At 49.8% G+C, this 24400-nt stretch overlaps 1 protein-coding gene across 3 annotated transcripts in view; it reads left to right on the top strand.

Annotated features, from left to right (window-relative positions):
* WHRN (whirlin) overlaps positions 1-24400 on the top strand; it is a 103723-nt gene that overhangs the window by 22945 nt on the left and 56378 nt on the right. For all 3 annotated transcript variants that reach the window (XM_030920260.1, XM_010370494.2, XM_010370493.2), the window contains exons 2-3: positions 3926-4144; positions 15819-15944. In XM_030920260.1, the coding sequence (XP_030776120.1) occupies positions 3926-4144; positions 15819-15944 (345 nt within the window). The remainder of the gene's footprint in view (positions 1-3925; positions 4145-15818; positions 15945-24400) is intronic.

The raw sequence follows: 24400 nt of genomic DNA, 5'->3' as shown, positions 1-24400 counted from the left end.
CTTTCCTTCACTTTTTTTTTTTTTTTTTTTTAACTCCTTGGTCAATATTTTGCTACCGCGTGGTTTTCGATCTCCATGCAGACATGCTAGGGGAGAGGGGAGTGGGCTCTGTCATTTGCTGAGCTCCTACTTTCTGGCCAAGAAGGCTCTGAACTTTATGCACATTGCCTCATTTAACCCGCGCTGCACTGGGAGGTGGGCATTGTCCTTCTCCGCAGTTCACACGTGCTGCTTTGCAAGGGGAAGCAGCTGGCCCAAGGACTCTCCACTGGCAAGCTGTGGAAGTGCGACTGGAATCCCATTTTCTCTGTCTCCACAGTCCACGTGTGATTTTTCCACTTTCACTCGTCTGTTCCTGACCCGAGCATAACCTTCCAGACTAGATATGGGTGCAGGAGGATGCCTGTGGATGTTAATGGTTTCTTTTGGGGGCAATATTTACCTTCTTAATCAGGCAGTCTTTTTTCAGGACCTACTGTGTACCGGATGATACTTAATCTCTCACCAGGCTGCAAGCATCATTGAGGACCTACTGTGCACCAGATGATGCCTTGTCTCTCACCAGGCATGTGTCATGAAGACCTTCTATGGACCTGGCTATGCTCTGCTCTTCACTACGTACAAGTTTCATGAGGACCTACTGTGTGCAGGACAATGCTATGGCTTTGTCACCAGGCCCAAGTGTCATAAGGACCTACTGTGTGCCAGGCGATACCTTGTCTCTCACAAGGCGTGTGTCATGAAAACCTATTGTGTACCAGGCAATGCCTTGTCTCTCACGAGGCTCAAGTGTCATGAGACCTACTGTGTGCCAGGCAGTGCCTTGTTCCTCACTAGGCATAAGTGTCATGAGGACCTGATGTATGCTGGGTGATGCCTTGTTTCTCACCAGGCTGCAACCTGTTATGAGGATAGACCCACTTTGTTTCCTCTAGGCTTGGCACACAGTAGGCATTTGGTCAGCCCTTGTTGAATGAATGCTGTGGTGTAGTGTTGCAGTCTGTCTAGGAAGGAGCAGAGGAGGAGGCAGGCCAGGTGGAACAGCACTGGAGCAGGGAGCTGTGCCCTCATGGAAGAGGGCACGGGGGTAGAGACGAGAGGAAGAGGAAAGAGGGGTTAGGAAGACGGGGGCCATGGAAGACGTGGTGGCCTCAGAGGCTTCTGCTGACGCCTCCTGTGCCCTGAACCACTTTCCACTTTACTCTGGGAGAAGCCCACTTGGTCTCAGGCTTTCTCTATCCCGCTTCTTCACCTTAGCAGGGATTTCATTTTCCCGACTGTTCCGCCAGGGGAGCCCTGGGGAATGCTAAAGGAATACTGTAAATCTTACCCTGCTCATCTTCACAAAAATCTTTTTTAAAAGCAGAATTTTGGAGAGACTCCATCCTCGTTATCCCTCCACTGGGGACTGGCATTTAGCTGTAGAATTGAGGGCCTGGGTGCCTCTTGGCTCACCCTTCCTATGCTGAGAGAGGCTCAAATGTCAGAGAGTTGCCTCTTCCTGCAGGCCTTGCCTAGCCAGGGCTCCCTCCTGTCTTTGAAAGCTCAGCCCAGGGTCTGGTTTGTCTGTTGAGGGTATTGGGGAGTCGGTAGAGCTGTATGTGCAAATTGGGGCAAAGCTTGGGGGACACAGCTAAGTGTCCACCCCTCTTCTTAGGCATGTTATTTTTTTTCTTCGATATTGAAAGCAATGTGACCTCATTGTGGAACATTTGGAAAATATTGAGAAACAGGAAGAGCAAAATAATAATCACCCATAATCCTCCCACCCAGAGAGAAGCACTGCTAGCATCTTGGCACATTACTTCTCAGCTTTGTTTCATTTTGTTTTTCCCGTATGATTTTTCTCTTAACATAACTGACTTCATACTGTAAGACATGATTTATAGCCTTTTAACCCCACTTAACATTAAAATATATCACATTTCCATGGCATTACAACCTTTGTAAATAGGATTTCAATGGCAGCATAAAATTTCAGTATGTGTGAATTCTGTCATTTATTCAAACAGCCAGATGGTGCTGCCATAACAAAATACCATAGACTGGGTGGCTTTAGCAATAGACATTTAATTTCTCACAGTTCTGGAGTCCAGAAGTCTGTGATCAGGGCATCGTTGTTCTCAGGTTCTGGTGAGGGCCCACTTTCAGAGTTGAAAACTTCCATCTTCTCACTGAGTCCCCACATGGAAGAGAGACCAGAACCCTCTCTCTCTTCCTACAAAGCTACTGATCCCATCGTGAGGTTCCCACCATCATGGCATCATCTAACTCCAGTTACCCCCAAAGGCCTCATCTCCAAAGTACCATCACATTGAGGATAGGGCTTTGGCCTGGGGTATCTGGAGGGAAACACATCCAATCCCTAACACAGGCTGTGCTTATTATTAATCCTAGTGCTTAGTGAGTGTCTCCTTGGGTCAATGTCTTCATCTTAGCTGTAGGCACCTTGTGGTAAAGCAATATGGCAGACCTCAGATTCCACCCCAAGCTGTGGAGTTTGGGCTTACCTCTCCTCACGGTGGTTCTGTCTGAGACTGGAAAATGTGCAATAAAGGTGGTGTTCCTCACTCAGAATTAGTTGCTATAAAAAAGGAACTTCTTTTTTTTTTAATCAATTTTTTTTTTTTTTTTGACATGGAGTCTCACTCTGTTGCCCAGGCTGGAGTGCAGTGGTGCGATCTCGGCTCACTGCAACCTCCACCTCCTGGGTTCAAGCGGTTCTCTTTCCTCGGCCTGCAGAGTAGCTGGGATTATAGGTGCCCGCCACCACACCCAGTTAACTTTTGTATTTTTAGTAGAGACAGGATTTTGCCATGTTGGCCAGGGTGGTTTTGAACTCCTGGTCTCAGGTGATCTGCCTGCCTCAGCCTCCCGAAGTGCTGGGATCACAGGCGTGAGCCACCATGCCCGGCTGAGTAAGGAACTTCTTACTCACTGTGTGGGCAGGCAGTTTCCCTCCATTTCTTCATCTGACAAATGAGATCCCCCTTCCCCTCTGTGATTCCCCTCCCCCATTGGAGTTCATTAGGATTTCCTGAGATAATGCATATCAGGTGCAGCGCAGAGTGGCTGACACATACAAGCCCTTTATAAATGTTAAGCATTGCTATTACCATTGCTTTTATTTGTCGACCCTCTTGCTTGGTATTTTATCGGGTCCCCAAGATGACACCTGGATTCAGTGATTCTCTAGAAAGGCTAACAGGATTCAGCTTATGGTTGTACCTGTGGCTAGGGTTTACTACATCCAAAGGATACAGAGCAAAATGAGCATGGGGAAAAGGTGTGTTGGGCAGAGTCCAGAGGAGACCAGGCACAGGCTTCCACGGGTCCCCTCCCTGTGAGTTCCACAGAACACACTAATTCCTCCAGCATCGAATGGTGACAAAGGTGTGGAATGTTGCCTATCAGGGGAGCTCATTAGAGAGCACTCACAGTTTTTATTGGGGGCTGGTGACATAGACCCTGTCTGCTTGTCCCCAACTTCCAGACTCCCAGGAGGAAAGCAGGTTAAACATAAACCACACTGTTTACACACTGTCTAAGCACATGAGCCACATTTCTCAATTAGGGAATAGTGGGATACTCCCCAAATCCAAGTTCCCAGATGCCAGCCAAAGGCCGGCCTTGCAAATGAGCCTTCATGAGGATAGCAGTCTCAGGCCTGCGATGCAAACTCCTCTGCAGAGGTCTCCTAATATATCATGTTTATTGTATTTGGACCACTTCAGGATAGAGGTGGGACAGATGTTCTTGTTTTCATAGGACAAAATCAAGGGCTAGAGAAGGAAAGGGACTTCGGGGCTGGCCTCTTCTTCCACGTGGGGCTCATGAGAAAAACCAAGGTCTGGACCAGGGGAGGGTGTTCCTCCACACCCCTGGCAACTCCCTTCCTCTAACCTGTGTGTCCCTCTCTCCCTAGGCTCTGAAGGGCTCCAAGAAACTGGTGCTGTCTGTGTACTCAGCCGGGCGCATCCCTGGGGGCTACGTCACCAACCACATCTACACCTGGGTGGACCCGCAGGGCCGCAGCATCTCCCCGCCCTCGGGCCTGCCCCAGCCCCACGGCGGTGCCCTGAGGCAGCAGGAGGGTGACCGGAGGAGCACCCTGCACCTCCTGCAAGGAGGGGATGAGAAAAAGGTGAGTGGGGTGGGGAAAGGAGGCCAGCCTCTCAGACACCATATTCTCCCTCCAAACCCAGAACAGCAAAGCTGCTTGGAGGCTGCAAGAAGAGGTTGGTTCTATTCAGGCTCTGTCTTCCCTCAGAGTCCATACTGAAGGGTGGTGTTTTTTCTTTGCTTTTCTTTTTGACCTGTGTAGTGTATGTTATGATACAGGCTAAGCTGCCACAATAAAAGCGCTCAAATACTGGGATTTATTTATTGATTGGTTTATTTATTTACTTGGAGACAGAGTCTCACTCTGTCACCCAGGCTGGAATGCAGTCGCACAATCTTGGCTCGATGCAACCTCTGCCTCCAGGGTTCAAGCAATTCTTATGCCTCATCCTCCTGAGTAGCTGGGATTACAGGTGTGCACCACCATGCCCGGCTGAATACTGTGATTTAAATGAGAGTTTTTTTCTCTGTCATGTAACAGAATAGAGGAACAGTCTCATCTGGGGGACAGTTCTGCTCCAGGACTTATCCTGGGACCCGGACTCCCTCCATCTTCCATCCCCCAGGGTGTTGCCCCTTCTCGTGGTTGAAGCTGGGCCACCTTAAGTACCCTTTCTAGCTCCCAGGAAAGGGGAAGAGAGGCGTCTCTTTAATTTCAAGATGACCAAACTTTCCACTGGCCTAGACCCAGGTGCATGGCCACACATAGCTGCCAGGACTGTGGCCAGGATTGCTGCTCCACAGGGAATCTTGTGCAGTGTGGCGTAAGTCACAGAAACCAGCTCTGGCCATTTTACAGAGCAGGGTTGTACTGGAAGGATAGGGGCAGTCCCAGAATTGAAGCTGAGAATCTCAGGGTGCAGCCTGTAGGAGGGGGATGTCCACCATTCCGTTCTCGGTGTCCTTCCCCTGAAGATTCTTAATGAGGGAGTACTTCACGGGCTGGCAGGGATGTCTGGGGACTTTGATTGACAAGACTTTCAAGACCATAGCCAGTGGGAGAGGGTGGTTGCCCAAAGCACTGTGGGGTGTTCTAACTTGCAGAAGGGGGCAGGGATACCAATAGATGTCCGGTGTGGAGTCCCCCTTCCCCCAGACCTGGACTGTTTCTTGAAACACAGGAAGGCTGAAATGGTCCCTGATGTCCTACCCTTCTCTTTGGGTGTTGTTTGCATTGCACCCCTTGATTACTCCTGGAACCAAGAACGTAGCTCATGCAGGCAGTTCCCTGGTGTGTAGGACCTTGACACTGACTGCCAGGAGGCCACATGGCTTGGGGCTCTGGGCCAACCACCTTCCCTCTGGAGACTCTTTCTCAGCTCTCCTTTTCCTGTCGATAAGACTGTAACATTTATTTAATGTGTTTTGTGTTCTTTGCTCAAACGTCAATATGCAGGACGTGGCAGAGATCACAGCAGCTTCTGTTGGAGGTGAGCGGCAGCAGGTAGCTTGTTGGTATGCGCCACAGCAGCCCGGGCTGCATCAAGATTGCCGGGGCTGGGTGGGCTCGTACCCCCTCCCCACCAGGGAACTTGTTCTCTGACAGTCTTGAGAGAATGCTGCCAGTGGTATTGAGTCATGGTCAAGGGCAGCTGTATAGTGTTGGGCACAGAACTCGCGTTTTCTTTTTCTCAGTCCCTTTCCTGTGCAGGACATGGGGTGAGTGGAGCTTATCATTGATGGAGAGCCCTTGTGTGCCCAGCCCTGTGCTCACGGTGTCTTCCTGAGTCCTCCTCGCAGCCACACTGGGGGTAGGTGTCACCATCCCCATTTTACAGATGAGGAACCTGAGGCTCAGCACTGGGCAACCATGACCCAGCCAGCAAGTCTCCCAGTGTTTGCTGAGCACCTGGGTGCCTGACAATGTTATGGGAGGCGAGAATAAAGCAGTGGCCAAGGGTGCTGGGGCCCTGCTCTTGGGAAGCATCTAGAGTTTGGAGGTGGTGGGAAGAGTGAGACAATAATCCCGAAATGAGCACCAGTGAGCAAGATAAGTAAGACAGTGCAAACTGATGGGAGGAAGTGACACCAGGAGCCGGGCAGGAGAGTGCCAGGGAGGGAGGGGCTATTTTGGATGAGGCGGTCAGGGAGGACTTCTCTGAGGAGATGGCTTCTGAGCTGAGACCTAGAGAGAGAGAGAAAGAGCTGCAGTGTGCCATTCGGGGACTGAAAATCCCAAGCAGCAAGGACAGCATGTGCAAAGGCCCTGAAGTAAGACTGAGGCCAGCGTCTGCAAGGATTGGGCAGATGGGAGTGTGGGGATTAGGTAAGATGCCTCTGGGAGTCTTAGAGTAACTCATATAAGAATGTGGGGCTGGGCACAGTGGCTCACACCTGTAATCCCAGCTCTTTGGGAGGCTGAGGCAGGAGGATTGCTTGAGCCCAGGAGTTCGAGATCAGCCTGGGCAACATAGTGAGACCCTGTCTCTACAAGTAATTAAAAAAAAAAAAAATTAACAGGGTGTGATGGCATGTGTCTTTGGTCCCAGCTACTTGGGAGGCCGCGATGGGAGGATCATTTGAGCACAAGAGTCCACTGAGCTGTAATTGCCCCACTGTACTGTAGCCTGAGCAATAGAGTGAACTCCTGTCTCAAGAATAAAATAATGCAGAAGTGGAGGCTGCATGAATCATACTCCAGGGAGGACCCAGATACCGAAGGAGGCAGGAGACACCCTGAACCATCCCAGAGAAAGGCTGTCCCAGATTCCATAGCCCCAGACTGGTGCATCTACCCTCCTCCATGTTCCTTCTCCTCCTGATGCAGTGTGGAAACCCCATTTCCTTATTGGGAAGGGGCATGGGCTGATGTTTCTGGATTCCTGGCTGCTGGATCCTGGGGGGTAAGGTACCTGGTGGAGTCTGATTCTCTTTTCTCCAGCAGCCTGTCCCATCTTCTGATAGTCCAAAAAGCCACGACCAGAGTCTTGGACTCATAACCATAACCTCCGCAGAGGAGGTACACCTCTCAGAAAGTGGGTTCTCGGGGCAATAGTGACATAAAAATCACACATGTAGCCAAGTTACCCCTGAAAATCCTTATGCCATCCCCTGGAGCTGGTTATAGTTTTATAGCCCTTTTCAGGAGTGTCCTTCTCTGTATTGTGGTATGAGACCTGTCCCGTGAGGCCGAAGACAAAGTGCAGAGGGAAGAACAGATGTAGTGCTCAGGGAGTCAGGCGTGGCTACTCTTAAATCACTGTCAAATCCTCAGAAGTGAACGGGGCAGGGTGCAGAGCACTCACTGTATGGCTTCCCATTTTGTTCTAACCCGCAGCCTCTATAGCTCTCATAAACTAGAGCTGATTTGTCATGGGGGGCTAAGTAGGATAGTGTCAGTGTGCAGGGATGGTAACACCTTGGGTCCCAGGCTGCCTGGGTTCAAACCTTGGTTCTGCCTCTTGCTTTTAATTTTTTTGGATATATATTCCCCAAAGTGGAATTGCTGGAGCATCTGGTAGTTGTGTTTTTAATTTTTGGAGGAACCACCCTACTATTTTCCCTATCGTCTGCACCATGTTACATTCCCACCAACAGTGCACCAGGGTTCCTCTTCCTCCACATCCTGGCCAGCACCTGTTGTTCTGTTGTTTTGTTAGTAGCTGTCCTCGTGGGTGCGAGGCAGCATGAGTTTTTTCCTGATCTGTCTTCACTGTGGGCCTTTATGTGATGCCTTAGCAATGTGCTGACAGTGCTGAAGGTCATAGCAGGGACATGGTGGTGTTTAGGGGCAAGGTCAGTTCTGCCTCTTTTTAGGTTCTTATTCCTAACCATTCCCCTATTTCACGTCTCCAGTGTGAGGAGGCAGGTTTGTGGAACAGGACTTGTTCTGGCACATTACATAAGGTATAAATGTGATACATGTCCTCTGAAAGGGACAGGGAGAGTGCTGTGGTGTGCAGAGAAGGGAGGTTCTGCACACCAGAGAAATCGGGGAAGGCTTCCTGGAGGAGGCAACATTTTAGGTTTGGACATGTGGCAGTGGAAGGGAAGGGTGACCCAGACAGAGGGAACAGCGTGACAATGTCCAGAGGTTAGAGAGAGCAAGACGGGTCCTAAGTGATTCCTTTGGCTGTGAAACAAGGTTGGAGAAGTAGAATGGAGTTAGCTCCCACAGGCTGAGATGCTGGGCTGGGAATGTGTGTGGGTGGGGGACACTTTTTTTCTGCAGACAACGGAGACTTGTTGGGCATTCTCTTAGCTGGTGAGGGAAGAAGGGCAAAATCAATTTCAAGTATCCAAAGACCTTTAGCAAGACCATGAAAAAGAAGGTGTGCAAAGCTTGTTTTCAAGAGAGGTGAGAGTGGCGAAGTAAAAACACAAAGAACTTCTGGAGCCAGTAATGTTGTTTCTTGTTTTAGTCAAGATGAACTTCAAAGGTGGAAAATGAACCTTGGGGGAAGGTTCCAGTACTCTGCTAGCATTCCCTCCTGTGTGCATATTCAGGATGAGATTTTTCCTGAGTTGAGTGGGGTGAACTCATTTCCTTGAAATGGTTTGAAATTAAGGATGGTTTGAATCAGCTTACAGGACTGGGGGTGGCAGGAGAGAAGGAAAGAAGACCCAGAGGAGAAGGCTGCATCAGGATGGGAGAGCGAGTGTGTTGCCGTGGAGTCTTTGGGGTGGAGGGAAGAAGCATGCTGTTTCTAGACCCTCCTCCGAGGCAGGTGCCTTCCCTTCTCCTCCGTGCCTCCTACAGGCTTGAGGATCCAGTCTGAGCTGCAGGACTGATCACCTGTTCTTGAGTTCTGACTGTGAACGTGTCATGGCTCAGCCTGGGGCCCTTGCAGAGCATCCAGCAGAAACTCACAGATGGGCTTTCAGAAGGCGGCCTGCATCTGAAAGAGATGGGGTTGTTAATGTGGTGATGAACCAGTATCCAGAGTGATGGAAGCACAGCTTCCCAGGGGTTTATCTCTTCACTGCAGTTTTCAGATTTCACGGTGGTTTTGTAGAATCATTTGACTGGTAGGCCAGTCCTATAAAATACTTACAGATAGTGTCATTCCTCCCGTTTTCCAGATAAGAAAATGGAGGTCTGAAGAGCCTGCATGAATTATCCCAGCTCATACAGCTAGAGAGTGGCTGGGACAGGTGAGGCTCACATCTCAGGCTTATGCCTGGTCCCTTCAGTGTCCCCTGGCTCTGGCTCTTTGGGTCCGGCCCTCGCACAGCCACAATGCTGGCTCAGCTCCCCCCAGAAGAGACAGCAGAGCCTGCCTGCCCCACAGCACCAGTCATCTTGGTCAGCATCTGGAATCTGCTCAGGGGAATGATGCGGGCAGGAACAGCTATTTGTAGAACTCAGATGCCCCTCTCACCCCTTCCCGGTCATTTGCCCACGAGCTTTATTGAGAACCTCCTAAGTCTTATTCCACTGCAGTGTCCCTGTCCCACGGCCCCCTACTCTGCAGTGAGCAGTTAGACCCAGCTGCAGCAGAAGCAGCCGCTCCGCCAAGCTCATATGTCTCCAGTAGCCACAGAAACAAGATGGGACCTGCCCTTCGGCTCAGGCTGCTACAACCCTAGAATACAAGGAGTAGGGGCTTTGGGCTCAGCAGCACTGGGTTTGAAGCTTGTTTTTCAAACTTCCTGACTAGGTGACCTTGGACAAGCCACTTAACCTTGGATGAGTCACTTAAGCTTCCCCATCCATGATTGGAAGATGGTCATGCCAGTCATGTGAGGCTGTTTCAAGGATTAATAATCAAGGCTCGTAAGCACAGAGCACAGTGCCTGGACGTAGTAATGAATTCCAGCAACAACCATCAGTTACTGAATGCCGACTAGGTACTAGTCTTTTCCCCCAAAATATGTACCGAGTACCTATAATGGGCCTGCTGTGCATACTGGGGATACATCAGTGAACAGATGAAGAATAGACAACACCTTGGCCATTGTCAAGGGCTGACACTCTAGTGTGTTGTGGGGGGACCGTGAGGGGCATTAAAAGAAACAATATACAGTCTATTATAAAATGGGGGAGAACCAAGCAAGGAAAGGGCGTGGGAGGGTGATGTATGCATCAGGCAGTGTCAGAGAAGGGGCAGGGAAGGCCTAACTAACAAGGTGACAAAAGAAAGGGTCTCAAGCTGACGAGGAAGTGATCGTACATGGATCCATCCTGTCTGGGCAGAGTGCTCCAGGCGGCTGGAGGCCTCAGGCAGATGAACAGGGCCTCTTGAGGGAGGGCTGCTGGCTTGGCCACGGGCAGTGCTGGCTCCAGGTAGGTTGCACAATTCTCATTTTATAGACTGGGCAACTGAAGATCCGAGAAGCAACAGGGCTTATCCCAAGGGTGCCCAAGAGTGAGGGGCAGAACCAGGACTTGAACTCAGGCCCATGAGAGGCAGTGTAGTGCATTGGTTAAATGCCCAGGCACTGCAGGCAGGCCAGGCGGCTGGGTATGTGAATCAGCCCCATCATTTCACCCCTCAGAGTTGAGCCTTAGTTTCCTCATCTGGGAAGTGGGGATAACAACAAACCCGTAGAGGAGGAATCAGCATTCAATGAGGTAATGCATGCAAAGTGCTGAGCTCTGTGCCTGGGACATAGGAAACACTCAGTACATTTAGTGACCAATTTCATGAGTTATTATTCTATTAATATTATTAGCAGTGGTGTTATTTTCACTGGGCCAGGCCACCTCTCACAGCGTTGTTTGCTTTCCCATAGATGAACTCCGACTCATGCCAAATGCTGGTTGAATTTTCAGCAGGTGATTGAGGCAGATTACCCTGTGCTTGATAGAACTGTTATTACAGTTCCATGATGAAGGCTCATTTTATTCTGATGTAAAGAATTTATGGGGAGGTGGCAGAGAGGTGGGGAGGTTTGTTTTCATCCTCAGTGTTCAGAGTGGGCTGCTGCAGACACAGGCTGCCATCTGCGTGTTCCTGGGCTTCGCTGCAAAGACGCCCAAGCTCCTCTCGGCTCTCTCCCTACCGGGATCTTCTTGTCCTGGAGCTGGAAGGGCCCTGGGGTGGGGGTGGCGGTGGGCTGGGATGGGGCGGGGGACTGACTGCAGGTCACCCAAGGAGCTGGGCTAGATCCTGGGTGTGTAGACCCCAGGCCGGCCTGGCTTGTTCCAAGTCCTTAAGGTGCAGCATGGAGGAAGGGGCTCTGCCAGGCGTGGCAGGAGTGGGGATCAAGGCAGGAGTTGCCTACTGTGTCCTCAGCCAGCCTCTCTGTTCTGTCCCTGATCTGAACCCCACCTTCCTCCTACATCACCACCATCATAAGACACACCACTTCTCATGGGAGATCTCTAGAAAGTCACCCCTCTCCTGTTCCCTGTTTCCAGGAGTCTTCCTGCAGTCCACATTGGAGCCTGTCACTCTCCTGCTCATAGCCCAGCGTCTTAGCCTGGCTTGTGGCACCCTCACCAGTGAGGCGAATCTCAGCCATTTTCCCCATTGTCCTGCCACACTCTGGCCATACAGGACCTGTGTGGTGACTCCAGGGGGCTGCGCACTGTCCTGTGTGCGGGTTTAGCACATGCCATTGCTTCTGGAATGGCATCTTCCCTCTTCTGTCCCTGGCTGCTCCCCTACCCTGCCCCAGCCTTTAAGGCTCAGTGGTCACATTTCTGGGGAGCTCTGCCTTTGGATGGGCTGCTGGGAATAGACTCTCAGACCAAGATTTGCCTGAAAAAGGTTTATAGGAGTATCCCCAAGTCTGAAGATGTCTACCTCCTCCTCTCTGGAACTTGTGAGTAGAACCTTATATAGCAAAAGGTATGCTGCAGATGTGAGTAAGTGATGGTCTTGACGTGGGGGATTGTCTGGGTGGGCCCCGTGTCATCACAAGGGTCCTTGTAAGATGGAATCAGGAGGTCAGAGAAAGGGAGACGTGATGGTAAAAGCAGAGAGCAACTGATTGGAAGATGCCGTGCTGCCAGCCTTGAAGATAGAGGATGGGGCCGTGAACCAAGGAATGCAGGTGGCCCCTAGAAGCTGGAAGAGGCAAGGAAGTGGGTTCTCCTCTGGAGCCTCTAGGAGGAGTGTGGTCCTTTTGGCACACTTTACACTTCCAACCTCCCGAACTGTCAGATAACAAATCTGTGTTGCTCTTAGGCTGTGTATGTGGTGATTTGTTACAGTGGCAGCAGTAGCTGCAGTGGCTGTGACTGTTTCCTAACAGGACTTGTCATGTGTGCAACAGAACCAACAGTAGCTAATACTTATTGAGCATCTACTAGGGGTCAGAGAGTAGCCACATGCTCTCACTTGTCTCTTAATTTGATCCTCTTCATGGTAACCTTATAAGACAGGCGGATAAATTATTGTCATCCTCATTTTCAGGTGAGGAGGCTGAGGCACAGAGAGGTTAAGTAACTTGCTCAAGGTCAATGCTGGCGAAGGACCGAGGGACACAGGGCAGGGCTGCAAGTGCCGTCTCAGCACAGGTCTCAGCGGGTCCCACAGGGAGCTCTGGAGCTGGGATGGCCCTGCAGAGGTGTCCAGAATTGAGGCAAGGACTGGCTTTTACCCACCTCCATCAGCCACTAGCCACAGAGCTGCCTCCAGGGAGGGGTGTGACCCTGGTGAGGTGCTCCCTTGACCTAGGGCAGTTCTTGAGGAGGGACTCGCTGCCCTGGGGAGGAGCGTCTTGGTCCTGGAGGGGGTGCACTGTCCCATCCTGGGTGGCCTTGTTCTTTCCTCTCAGCATTCTCTTACCACCCGGTGACTCCTGAGCCTCTGGAGGGACCCAGCACAAGGCCTAGCACAGACTCCAGGCTCGGAAGCATTTGGATGGAACTCCAGTCTGGCTCACGTCCACACAGTCATCCTGGCCTGCACAGCAGCCCAGAGTCACCATCTCCCATGAGGAAGGCCACGCACGCTTTCCAGGTCGCACCTGCTGGCTTGGCCGAGATGCCACCGTGAGGATAACGACAGCCACTGTTTTCTAGTGCTTCCCTGTACCAGCCACGACCCTATGCCCTCTACACAAATGAACCCATTCATCCCTCACAGCAGCCCAAGGAAGTGAACCTGTCTGATTTCTCCATTTTCTAGATGAGGAAACTGAGGCACAGAGAGAGAAAACAACTTGGCCGGGGCCACACACCTAGTAAGTTGGCAGTCTGGCTCCGGAGTCTGAACATGCATTAATCACCATGTGGTTTCGCCTCCCAAATATGCAGAGCTGCCTGTGACAAGGGACCAGGGTGGGCCTTGAACCCAGGTCCCCTCAGATCTGCTCAAGCCTTGGAGCTGGCACTGCACTGGGGCAGAACAGGTCAGATCATGGGGGCTGGGTTACTATTCCCAAGTCTGACCTCAAGTGTCTGCAGAGCCTGCTGTTTCCAGAACCTCTGTCTAACCAGTGGCTGCATGTGGGTCTCCTGCTTGCTCCCTGCAGAGCCCTATGGGCCTCACCAGGGCCCTCCTTACTAATGTGGTCATTCTGTCTGAGGAGCAAACTAGGGCTGGTTCTGGACTAAGGCAGCTGGGCCCATCCCACAGAGCAGTGCCTCCCTGGCACAGTCCCACATGGGATAGACCACCTGACATACCACAGAGTCTGCCATCTTGAAACCAAACCCTGGAGAGTCACTGTCTATTGGACTCTTTCCTGACATCATTCGGCAGCCAATAGGAGCAAAACCACCACTTTTTGTTCCCAAGTGGTGGTCCCAGATAGTGTCCCAGAGAGAAGCAGCACATTAAAGAGTTCGGGGTTCCAGAGGTGGGCAGAACCCAGGTCTGACTTAGCCATGAGTTGGCTGCGATTGTTTCCTAATAGGACTTGTCATGTGTGCAACAGAACCAACAGTAGCTAATACTTATTGAGCATCTACTAGGGATCAGAGAGTAGCCAGATGCTCTCACTTGTCTCTTAATTTGATCCTCTTCATGGTAGCCTTTTAAGACAGGCGGATAAATTATTGTCATCCTCATTTTCAGGTGAGGAGGCTGAGGCACAGAGAGGTTAAGTAACTTGCTCAAAGTCACACAGCTGTGCCCTTGCCTGGGAAGTTGGGACTTGAGTATCTTCTTCACCACCTCTTCTCAAGGTGGTTGAAAAATTCAATGAGATAGCACATTTAAAGGGCACAGAACACTTGATAACTCTTAGATGAATAACTTCCAAAATAGAAATCTGGTTTGGATGGCTTTCCCTAATGAAATGTGCTCTTTCCTGGTGCCTGAAGGGTCCCCCACCGCTCCCTGTCCCGTGGGCAGTCACACTGTGCTCTCTTTGGATCGCTTACTTGTCACTGTGTGTCTTGTCTCTTTGGGCTAGGTTTCAGCTATTCTGGTCTCCTGCCTTCTTTTCCATGAATCCCCCTTTCATACCCAAGACACACTTAACCTGCACATTCCTGCAGCTTCCCTCATGGATTAGGAACCGTTCTAGAATCTGCCCACAGCCACCCCTGCCTGTGCTCGTGAGCCCCACCCTGTCCTCCAGCACCTGCTCTGGCCACTGCGACTCACTTCCTCCCGGATGGAGCTTGCTCTCCTGAGCACTGACATGAGCCGTCCCATGTCCCTGGAATGTTCCATTTCCCCTTCCCCCACTGGCTGACTCTCGCTCACCCTCCCATCTTATCAGAGATGCCACTTTCTCCAGGAAGCACCCCCCATGCTAGTCAGGATCATTGCCCCTTCTCTGCACCCATGTGACCCTTGAGCAGCTTTGTCACGCGCTGCTCACATTGTACCGTGAAGGCCTGTCGACTGTACCACTAGACTGCGGGCCCCTCACGAACAGGACTGTGTCTGTCTCATCTCCAAGCCCCAGCACTGGGACTGCATTTAGTGGGTGCACCGTATGTATGTAGAGCCAGGGACCATCATGGTCGCTCAGGATGGATGGCCGAGCAGAAGACCCCCGGGGAGACAGCAGACGTCGGGAGAAATAGACCCCCTGGATGACAGGAGACCCCTGGGGAGGCAGGAGACCCCAGGAGAAATAGGAGACTCCTGAGGTGACAGGAGACACCTGAGGTGACAGGAGACCCCTGGGGAGGCAGGAGACCCCAGGAGAAATAGGAGACTCCTAAGGTGACAGGAGACCCCTGAGGTGACAGGAGACCCCTGGGGAGGCAGGAGACCCCTGAGGTGACAGGAGACCCCTGAGGTGATGGGAGACCCCTGAGGTGACAGGAGACCCCTGAGGTGATGAGAGACCCCTGGGGAGGTGGGAGACCCCTGAGGTGACGGGAGACCCTTGAGGTGACAGGAGACCCCTGGAGTGACAAGAGACCCCTGGGGTGACAGGAGACCTCTGGGGAAGCAGGGTGGTGGCTGCCCTGAGCCTGGCCTGAACCTTGATCCTAAGGAGGGAAGATGGAGCCTAATTGAGACCCCGGGGCGCGAACAGTCACCCCTAACTAAAGCCTCAGGTGAACATGGCCACTGTGGCGTGAAGAACATGAGGGAAATGTCTAAGTAGTCTCGGGTGTTGGCCCTGAAGGGATCCCGGAGGCCACCTCTCTCAGCACCTTCCCCCCACTGCACTTGGAACTGTGACCAAGAGCGAGTGAGGGGCTTCCTCAAGGTCACCCATCAAGTCAGAGGCAGAGCTGGGGCAGGAACTAGAATGTTCTAGGTTATGTTCCAGGCCTTGGCCTGGGCCTCCTTGCCAGCCGGATAAGATGTGCTCTTCAGAGTACGAGAGGGGGCTCTGCAGCCTGAAGGTATGGGTCCCCCAGTCCCTCTAATGTTCTCCTCTCCCTCTGACAGGTGAACCTGGTGCTGGGGGACGGCCGGTCCCTGGGCCTCACGATCCGTGGGGGAGCTGAGTACGGCCTTGGCATTTACATCACTGGCGTGGACCCAGGCTCTGAAGCAGAAGGCAGCGGGCTCAAGGTGAGGGGAGGGCCTGAGGGAGGGAAAGCTCTGTGCATGGAGCTGTTTGCTGCTGATTTTATTTTAAATAGATCCCCAGCAGAGCAATCAGCACCCCACCTTGAGGACTGGTCCCAGCTGGGGAGCCCTCCGTGGCTGCTGTACCTCTAAATTCACAGCTCACAGCAGCAGCAGGGTGGCTGCCTGCGCGGTGTGAGCAGCAGGCCAGCCCGAACTTGTTGTACTGCTGTTTTGCAAACACTGCTGATGGCCTGTGATGGCCCTGACTTCAGGGTTTGTTAGGACATGTGGAGAGGGAAGAGGAGAGAAAGTGATGGGCTGGTTTGGGGGTGGCCCTGGGCAGCTTCAGGCCTGGCGTTCAATCCGGACAACCAGCAGTTTTCAAAATGATATTACTAGCTCCCATTTTAAAGAGGGTGAACTGTGTGCCCAGTGTCTGCGATCCACTTTACACATGACATCTAGTTGACTCCTCACCCTACCCTGAGGGGTAGGGTATTACTACCCACATTTTCCAGTTGGGGAAACTGAGACATACAGAGGTTAAGCTGACCTGTCCAAGGTCACACAACTGGTGGGTTGCAGAGCAGACTTTGAACTTAGGCCGTCTGAATTTCAAAGCCCTCACTTAGCACCCTGCAGGGCAGCCTGGGAACTCGCTCAGAGAGACAAGACTCTGCTCAGAACGCAGGACCCAGGAGACTAATCACCAAATTAAAGAGTACCATGTGTTTGGGCTAAATCCTGATGCCAGGGATGCCACAGCAGCAGCAGCGATGTGGAGTGGTGACCATGGCACAGGTGGCCTTTGAGCCAGGCCATGGGGAGTGTGAGAGAGAGGGATGGGTAAAGGGGAAGGATGGGAGTAGCTGGCCAAAGGACCACACGTGTCTGACTGTTGGTGACTGACTAGATGGATGCCTAGTCTGTGTGCAAAGCCAGGGAAATGAAGCACATGATGAGGTTGTGTCTTTGTAACAAAGGGCCTTCCTTGCGTGCCCTGGTATCAGGAGATTTCATTTTCCACACAGACAAGAAGAAAAGGTCATATGTGGCCACCAAGTCACATCATGGCAGACAGGCTAGAGTACAGAGACGATATGTCCGTCAGGTTCTCTTAGGAAATAGGCATTGTGGGAACAGCTCTGGGTTTGCAGTAGGGAAGACTGGGTTCAAGTCCCAGTTTTGTTGCTTTTGCTTACATAGCTGTGTGACCCTGGAGAGTCCCTTCACCTGTCTGGGCTTCCCTTTCCTGTATAATAATACTAAGTAAGCCCTCACCAGACACTGAACCTGCTGGCATCTTGATCTGTGACTTCCCAGCCTCCAAAACTGAGAGACATAAATTTCTGTTGTTTATAAACTACCCAGTCTATGGTACTTTGTTATAGCAGCCCAAAGGGACAGACAGACATCATCATCATCATCATCTTCATCATCATCATCGTGGACATAATCATTAACATCTACCTTGTCTCCCCTTTCCCAGTTACTCTTCCGGGTGCTTTACATCATTAACTTGTTTAACCTTGCTTCCCTTTACTATATAATAATAATAGGTAACATTCCTTTCTCAGGGTTATTGCAAGCTCAAATGGGGAATTCTTATTAATTGTTATAGTAAACATTGCCATAGATTGTGTTCCTCCAAAGTTCATGCATTGAAATCCTTACCCACAAGCTGATAGTATTGGGAGGTGGGGCCTTTGGGAGGTGATTAGATCATGAGGGCGGAGCCCCATGAATGGGATTAGTGCCTTATAAAGGAGGCTCCAAGAGCTGCTTCGCCCCTTCCACCATGTAAGGATACAGCAAGAAGGCACAGTCTGTGAACCAGGAAGTGAGCCCTCACCGGACACCAAACCTGCTGGCGTCTTGATCTTGGACTCCAACCTCCAAAACTGTGAGATGTAAATTCCTGTTGCTTGTAAGCCACCCGGTCTATGGTACTTTGCTATAGCAGCCCTGATTGACTCAGACAAACATCGTTATCATCACTGTTATAGACATGGTAATTTACATGGAGCACGTATCATCTTTCCCAGGTGCTCTTCCAAGTGCCTTACGTCGTTAACTTGTTGAACCTCTTGATACTCCCGTGAAAGTAGGTTCTGTTGTGAGCACCATTTTATTTTTTATTTTTGCGGGTACATAGTAGGTGTGTACATTTGTGGGATACATGAGATGTTTAGATACAGGCATGAGTGTGTAATAATCACATTTTGGAGAATGGGGTATCCATCCCCTCAAACATTTACCCTTTGGTGAGCACCATTTTACAGGCTCAGTAGGTGAGACTCGGAGAGTTGCACAGCCTATGAGAGGGAAAGCCAGGATTCCCATCCAGGAATGAGGAGTCTGGTTCTAGACCTGTGCCAGCCAGATAGGTAGGAGATGTTCCACAGTGTCGGCCAGGTCTAGTTGATTGTGAAACGTGTTGGATCTAGGTGCTTGCTTTGCTTTTAGCAGGTAGGAGTGATGCTTTGTTAGGACTCCAGGGGGAAATAATCTGATAATATTCTGTATAGAATTTTTGTTTAACAAATTTATGTTGGAATAATTTTAGACTTAGTGAAAAGTTGCCGAGAGTTCCTGTTTATCCTTCACCCAGCTTCCTCTAATGTTCACATCATGTATAGCTGTGGTTTATTTGTCAAGACCGAGAAACTAACATCTGTACGATATTGTTAAACAAACTACAGGCTTTATTCACAGTGTCTCCACTCATGTCTTTTTTCTGTTCCAGGATCCAATCTAATCCAGCATACCACATTGCTTTTAGTCTTTATGAAGTTTAACTGCCATTTATTTTCCCCAAAAACTTAAAGATTAGCGGCAGTTTCTGAACACAGAGTAAAGATTTTGAATAAGTGGAGGATACTCGGGAGAAGGAAAATGGGGCCAGAGGAAAAGAGATGAAGCGGGATGAGTGATTCCCCAGAATACCTGCTGCATGGGGCTTCAGACCCAGCTACAGTCAGGACACAGACTTGGCTCTGAGCTTCCTGGCAGCCAACACAGAGAGTGAAGCAGGTCAGTGGTGTCTGTAAGAGGAAAACAGACCAGCTGTGTTTGAAAAACCTAGTTATTCTTCCTTCTGAGGCCTCAGAACAGTTTTCCTCTGGTCTGTCCTTGAGAGGATGTTGTGTGGTGCCATAGTGTCCTTGGTGACATAAATGTATGAACAGTTTACATACTTTGTTAGCGGTGAGTACCCTTTGATTAAAACCACGTTAAGAGAAAGGGAGAGAGGGAGCATTCCAGAGAGACAACATGTTAGGTCTTGGCCTAAGAGCACTGAGCATCTCGCCCTCTCTCTCTGATTACTGGTGGGTGGCGTCTTTTATTATCGTGTTACCCTTTCATTGAGAAGTTGCTATGTCACATACTGCGCTGAATACTTCTTATTCATTATCACATAATTTTTGCAATGATATATTTTAAAAAAGAATGTTCTTCTTGCCAATTTATAGATAATAGATTTAGGAGCAATGTTAAGCAACTTGTCCAAGGCCACCCAGCTAAGTGCTAGAGCTGAGATTTTAACTCACGCCAGTAAACTCCAAGTCCATGTTCTTAACTACTATGGTATAGTGCCTCTCAGTCCTCAGTTTACAGCTGAAGAAACCAAGACTTATAGACTTAAACTGAGTTGCCCAAGATCAAATTCTTTCTGTTATCAGAGCTGTTATTTAAACCAAGACCTGACAGAGCCTGGGGTTGCCTTGTGCAGGGAAGGACAGGAGCCCCGGGGCCTCCACTGACCAGCTGTGTGAAGGTGGGCATGTCCTTCCCCTCCCTGGGCCTCAGTCTCCCTGCTTGAACACTTGGGCGAGGTGATCTCTGAGGACTTCCCTAGATCTGTACATTTTCCTGACCTGAAAAGTTGCAGAGAGTTCTCTTTACATAGAGCAAACATTTTGAATGAGTAGAGGATATTGGGGAGAAGGAAAATGGGGGACAGGGAAAGAGATGAAGCCTCGATGAATGATATTCCAGAACACCCTACTCTGTGGGGCTGCAGACCCAGCTATAGGCAGGACACAGACTTGGCTCTGAGCTTCCTGGCAGCCAGCACAAAGAGGGTGCCCAGACACCAGGAATGTACTCCTCTCTGTTTCACCTCCAGTTTTCATGTTCACAAAGAGATGCCAAAACCAGTAACCAGCTGATAGATCCCTCTTTTGCATGGAAGGATGTGGACATTCCATATAGGCTAGTGTCTGTGGTTGTCTCTTGCTTTTCCTCTTCCCGTTTTGTCTGTGAGTATATATACTTGTGACTCCTATAAACTAACACTGTACTTTGCAGCTTCTGAGCTGAGCAAGACGGACACAGTCTCTGACCTCCTCAGCTTATATTCTAGTAAGAAAGATAAAAACAAATTACACAACTGTATATTTAGTTACAATTGTGATAATACCAAGATGGCAACGCACGTGGAACCAACTGAGTGTATGCCCAGGAAGACCAACCCTGGTCTTTGGATATCTGGGAAGGCTTCCTGGAGAAGGAAGCATTTCGGTTGAAATTTAAAAGAGAACAAAACTAATTATGTGAAAGAGGAAGTGAGAATTCCAGGCAGAAAGAACAGCAAATGCCAAGTCCCTGAAGTGGAAAGAAGTGTTCCAGTGTGCAGACGAAGGCCTATGTGGCTGAACGTGGAAAGCCAGGTGGGGAGAAGATGCCTGACGATGCTGCTGAGGAAATAGCCCGATCGCACAGGAGATGTAATTCACCCAAGACTGTGCAGCTGTGAAAAGACGATGATCAAGATCTGCAGTTATTAATGTGGAAGGATGTCTGTGGGCTGTTACTAAGTGGGAAACACGGGCTACAAAACCACATAGCTAACAGGATTTCATCTGTATTCTATATGAATGCAAAAATATGCATAGAAAAACATCTATGCCGGCCACACACCACAGTGTCAACAGTGGTTATCTCAGGTGGTAAGATAAGGGATGATTTCCACTTTTTTCTTTATGTCCTCAGGCGACGTCTGAATGGAGCAAGTATTCCTTTATGATCTTAAAAACAGCAACAATAAAGCGATTTCCATTCAGAAACAAGGCAGAGAAAAAATATTCCATAGAAGTTTCCACTCACTTTAGTTTGCCTCTCAGTTGCAGGCAATCAAAGGCTTTATTTGCTCATAAAATGCCTGCCTTCAGTAAAGTCCTTTCTATCTTCAATCCCCTCCGCAGTAAAGCATTTCATATTCCTGCCGTTTATTGTACTTTCCCCTCCAAGGCCCCTTGGATATGCTAACACCTGCCTATACTCACTTGGGCATCCAGGACTGATTAATTCTGTTTATTGCCAATGCACTTTCAGTGGAATTAGGCATATTGAAATGGAATAAAGGGGCTTGGCTATGTGGGCAGTGGAGCCAAGAAAAGCCTTTATTTGTAAATAGGGTTCCTTGCTGCTGTGCAGAGCTTCCCTTGAGAGAAAATGTGCCTTTCGCTTTGCTTCCAGCTGCTCAGCCCACTTAGCTCGTGAGGGCCTGGTTTGAGTCTGGGGTTGGGGGGTGTCAGGATGGTACTGCCCTAAGTGGAGAAACACTTGGGGGGTCAGGCATGTTCCCAGCATTTGCCCTGGGGAGGTCCCTTGGAACTTAGCACCTTCCCACCCCCCCAGTGGGGGCTAACACCCCTTTGAGAGTTTATCCAAAGGGATCTCTCTTATTCCTTTGCACCTGCCCCCCAGCTTCAAACCCCACCAAAGAATGGACCACAAAACCTCCTTTGTTCCTTTAAGGACAACTGAGATTGACTGGCATTTGAAGTTAATCATAATGATAGCAGTTGCCATTTATTAACCAGTTATTATGAATCAGGCACTGTACTCAACACGTTAAATACACTTTTATTTCATCCTCCCGGTAGCCCTGTGGCGGACGTTAATAACATCATTTAATACATGAACAACTGAGGCTCAGAGAGGTGCAGTGGCTTCCCGGGGATTACACAGGGATCTAGTACCTGGCCTTTTAAGTCCCTCCAAAGGTCATACACTTTGCTCTGCCAACTTCCTAGTACCCTAACTTAATCAAATATCAAAAGGCTGCAAGGAGAGGAAATAAAGGACATTGAGTCTTCTTAGAAAACACCAAGCTTCCCAAGCCCAGTGTGGTTCCCGGATCTTGCCTGGCCCACGGCCTCCACACCTGAGTTTCCCTAGGGGTGGGAGCACATTTCATTTCTGCTCATGGGGGCCAGCTGCCATCCTGGCTGAGGCTCCTTGGAACAGGATCTCTGTTCCCATTAATGTCCCATTCTTGGGGTCACTGCTATGCAGACCCATCGAGTGTCTGGTGCAGAAACAATGTTTCAGTGACTGTGGGGATGACCTGCTGCTCTACAGGTCTACCACGGGTGCTGGGCTTTGCCGGGAGCCTGACCATGTCAACTTCATTGGTGAAGCCAACAGAGCTGGGGCTGCTCCCTCCATGTACTGGCTTCTGCCAGGGTCTGTTCTCCCCACCCACCCTCTCTGTACTGAGTCTCTGGACAGCACCCCTGTGCTAAGTACGCATCAAGCAGCAGGTGATCTATATGTGTCATCTCTACCCAGCTCTGGGAGGTAGGAACTCTTTATTTACGTGAAATCTCACTCTATTGCCCAGGCTGGAGTGCAGTGGTGTGGTCTTGGTTCACTGCAACCTCCGCCCCCCAGGTTCAAGCAATTCTCCTGCCTCAGCCTCCTGAGTAGCTGGGATCACAGGTGCCTCCTACCATGCCCAACTAATTTTTTTTTTTTTTTTTTTTTTTTTTTTTTTTTTTGTATTTTTAGTAGAAACAGGATTTCACCATGTTGGCCAGGCTGGTCTCAAACTCCAGACCTCAAGTGATCCGCCTGCCTCAGCCTCCCAAAGTGCTGAGATTACAGTTGTGAGCCACCGTGCCTGGCTGAAACTCTTAACCCATCTATAAATTGGGAGCACTTGTTTAATGAATGTCTCTTCTCCCAGATCATGGCTACATGAGGTAAAGAATGAATGTTGTTTACACATCATATCCCCTGCCCAAGACAGCACCTGGCACATAGTAGGTATCTGGGAAATTATTCTCGTCTTGAAGAAGTGACTGTGGAGAAGGCAGGCCCTGAGCCAGGTGTCTTTGACTCCAAAGCTCCTATCTTGAGCACTATCTCCTTTGCATCCTGGCCTGAACACAGAACAGAGCAGGCATTTTTGTTTGAGAAGTGTGAGTGGTTTTCCCACTTGTCTGGGTTGTGATCGGTTGTCTCTCAGAGATGCTTGCCTTTGGGCTAAAGGAAGCTGAGTAGCAGCCTGGCCCACAGTGAGTTTTGCTCGTCACAGGTACTCTCTGGACATTAGGTGCCATCTTCAGCTCTTCCCTGATGGAGGACAGATAGCGGGAATCAGTCTACACTCACAGATCTCAGCTGCCAACCCTCCATTTTACGCATGGGGATGCTGAGGGCCAGAAGGAAGGAAAGGACTGGCTGACAGAAGGGCCCAGAGCTCTGGGCCCCCAGCATAGAGCCCCATTGCCGTGAGGCGGTTTGGCTTTGTCTGCTCATTCCGTCCTGATGCTTCTGCTGGGAGGTGAGAACAAGCCCGACAGACTTTCCACGCCTGCTTCCCGTTTGTTCATGGAGGAAGGGGTATGGTTACTGTGTTTGTTTTGCATTGCTATAAAGGAATACCTGAGGCTGGGTAACTTATAAAGAAAAGAGGTTTATCTTGGCTCACAGTTCTGCAGGCTGTACAAAGAGCATGGTGCTGGCATCTGCTTCTGGTGAGGCCTCAGGAAGCTTTTACTTATGGCAGATGGTGAAACGGGAGCAGGTATGTCACAAGGTGAGAGACGGAGTAAGAGAGGTCCCAGGCTTTTTTAAACAACCAGCTCTCACATGAACTAATAGAGCGAGAACTCACTCATTACCTCTGGGAGTGCACCAAGCCCTTCATTAAGGGTCCACCCCTGTGACCCAAACACCTCCCAGTAGGCCCCACCTCCAACACTGGGGGGTCACATTTCAACATGGGATTCGGAGGGGACTAACATCCGAACTACATCAGTTACTGTATAATATCTGTTTAATAAGGATCCTTTAAATGTATTTCGTTCTGTGATTATGCCTGATTTTATGCCAGTCCTAATGAAGATGACAAAAATAATGTCTTAATATTTATATAATTCCTGACAGTTAAAAGAAATCTCACATAATAAGGGCACCTTACAAGCAACTCTCTGCCTTTCAATTCCACAACTTGGATGAATGGACCAATTTCTTGAAAGACACAAACTACTAACACTCCAGAAAGAAAAATAGATGACCTATAGATATCCTATATACTACATGTCCAAAAAATGGGGTTTATAGTTAAAATCATCCCTCCCAAAAAAAAACTCAAGCCCAGACACTTTCATGAGTGACTTCCCAACTCATTTTATGAAGCCAGCATTATATAATACTAAGAC

Source organism: Rhinopithecus roxellana, chromosome 16 (assembly GCF_007565055.1).
Source record: "Rhinopithecus roxellana isolate Shanxi Qingling chromosome 16, ASM756505v1, whole genome shotgun sequence".
Classification (NCBI taxonomy): domain Eukaryota; kingdom Metazoa; phylum Chordata; class Mammalia; order Primates; family Cercopithecidae; genus Rhinopithecus; species Rhinopithecus roxellana.
Note: the sequence above shows the minus strand (reverse complement) of the source record. Positions and strands in the feature narration are given on the sequence as shown.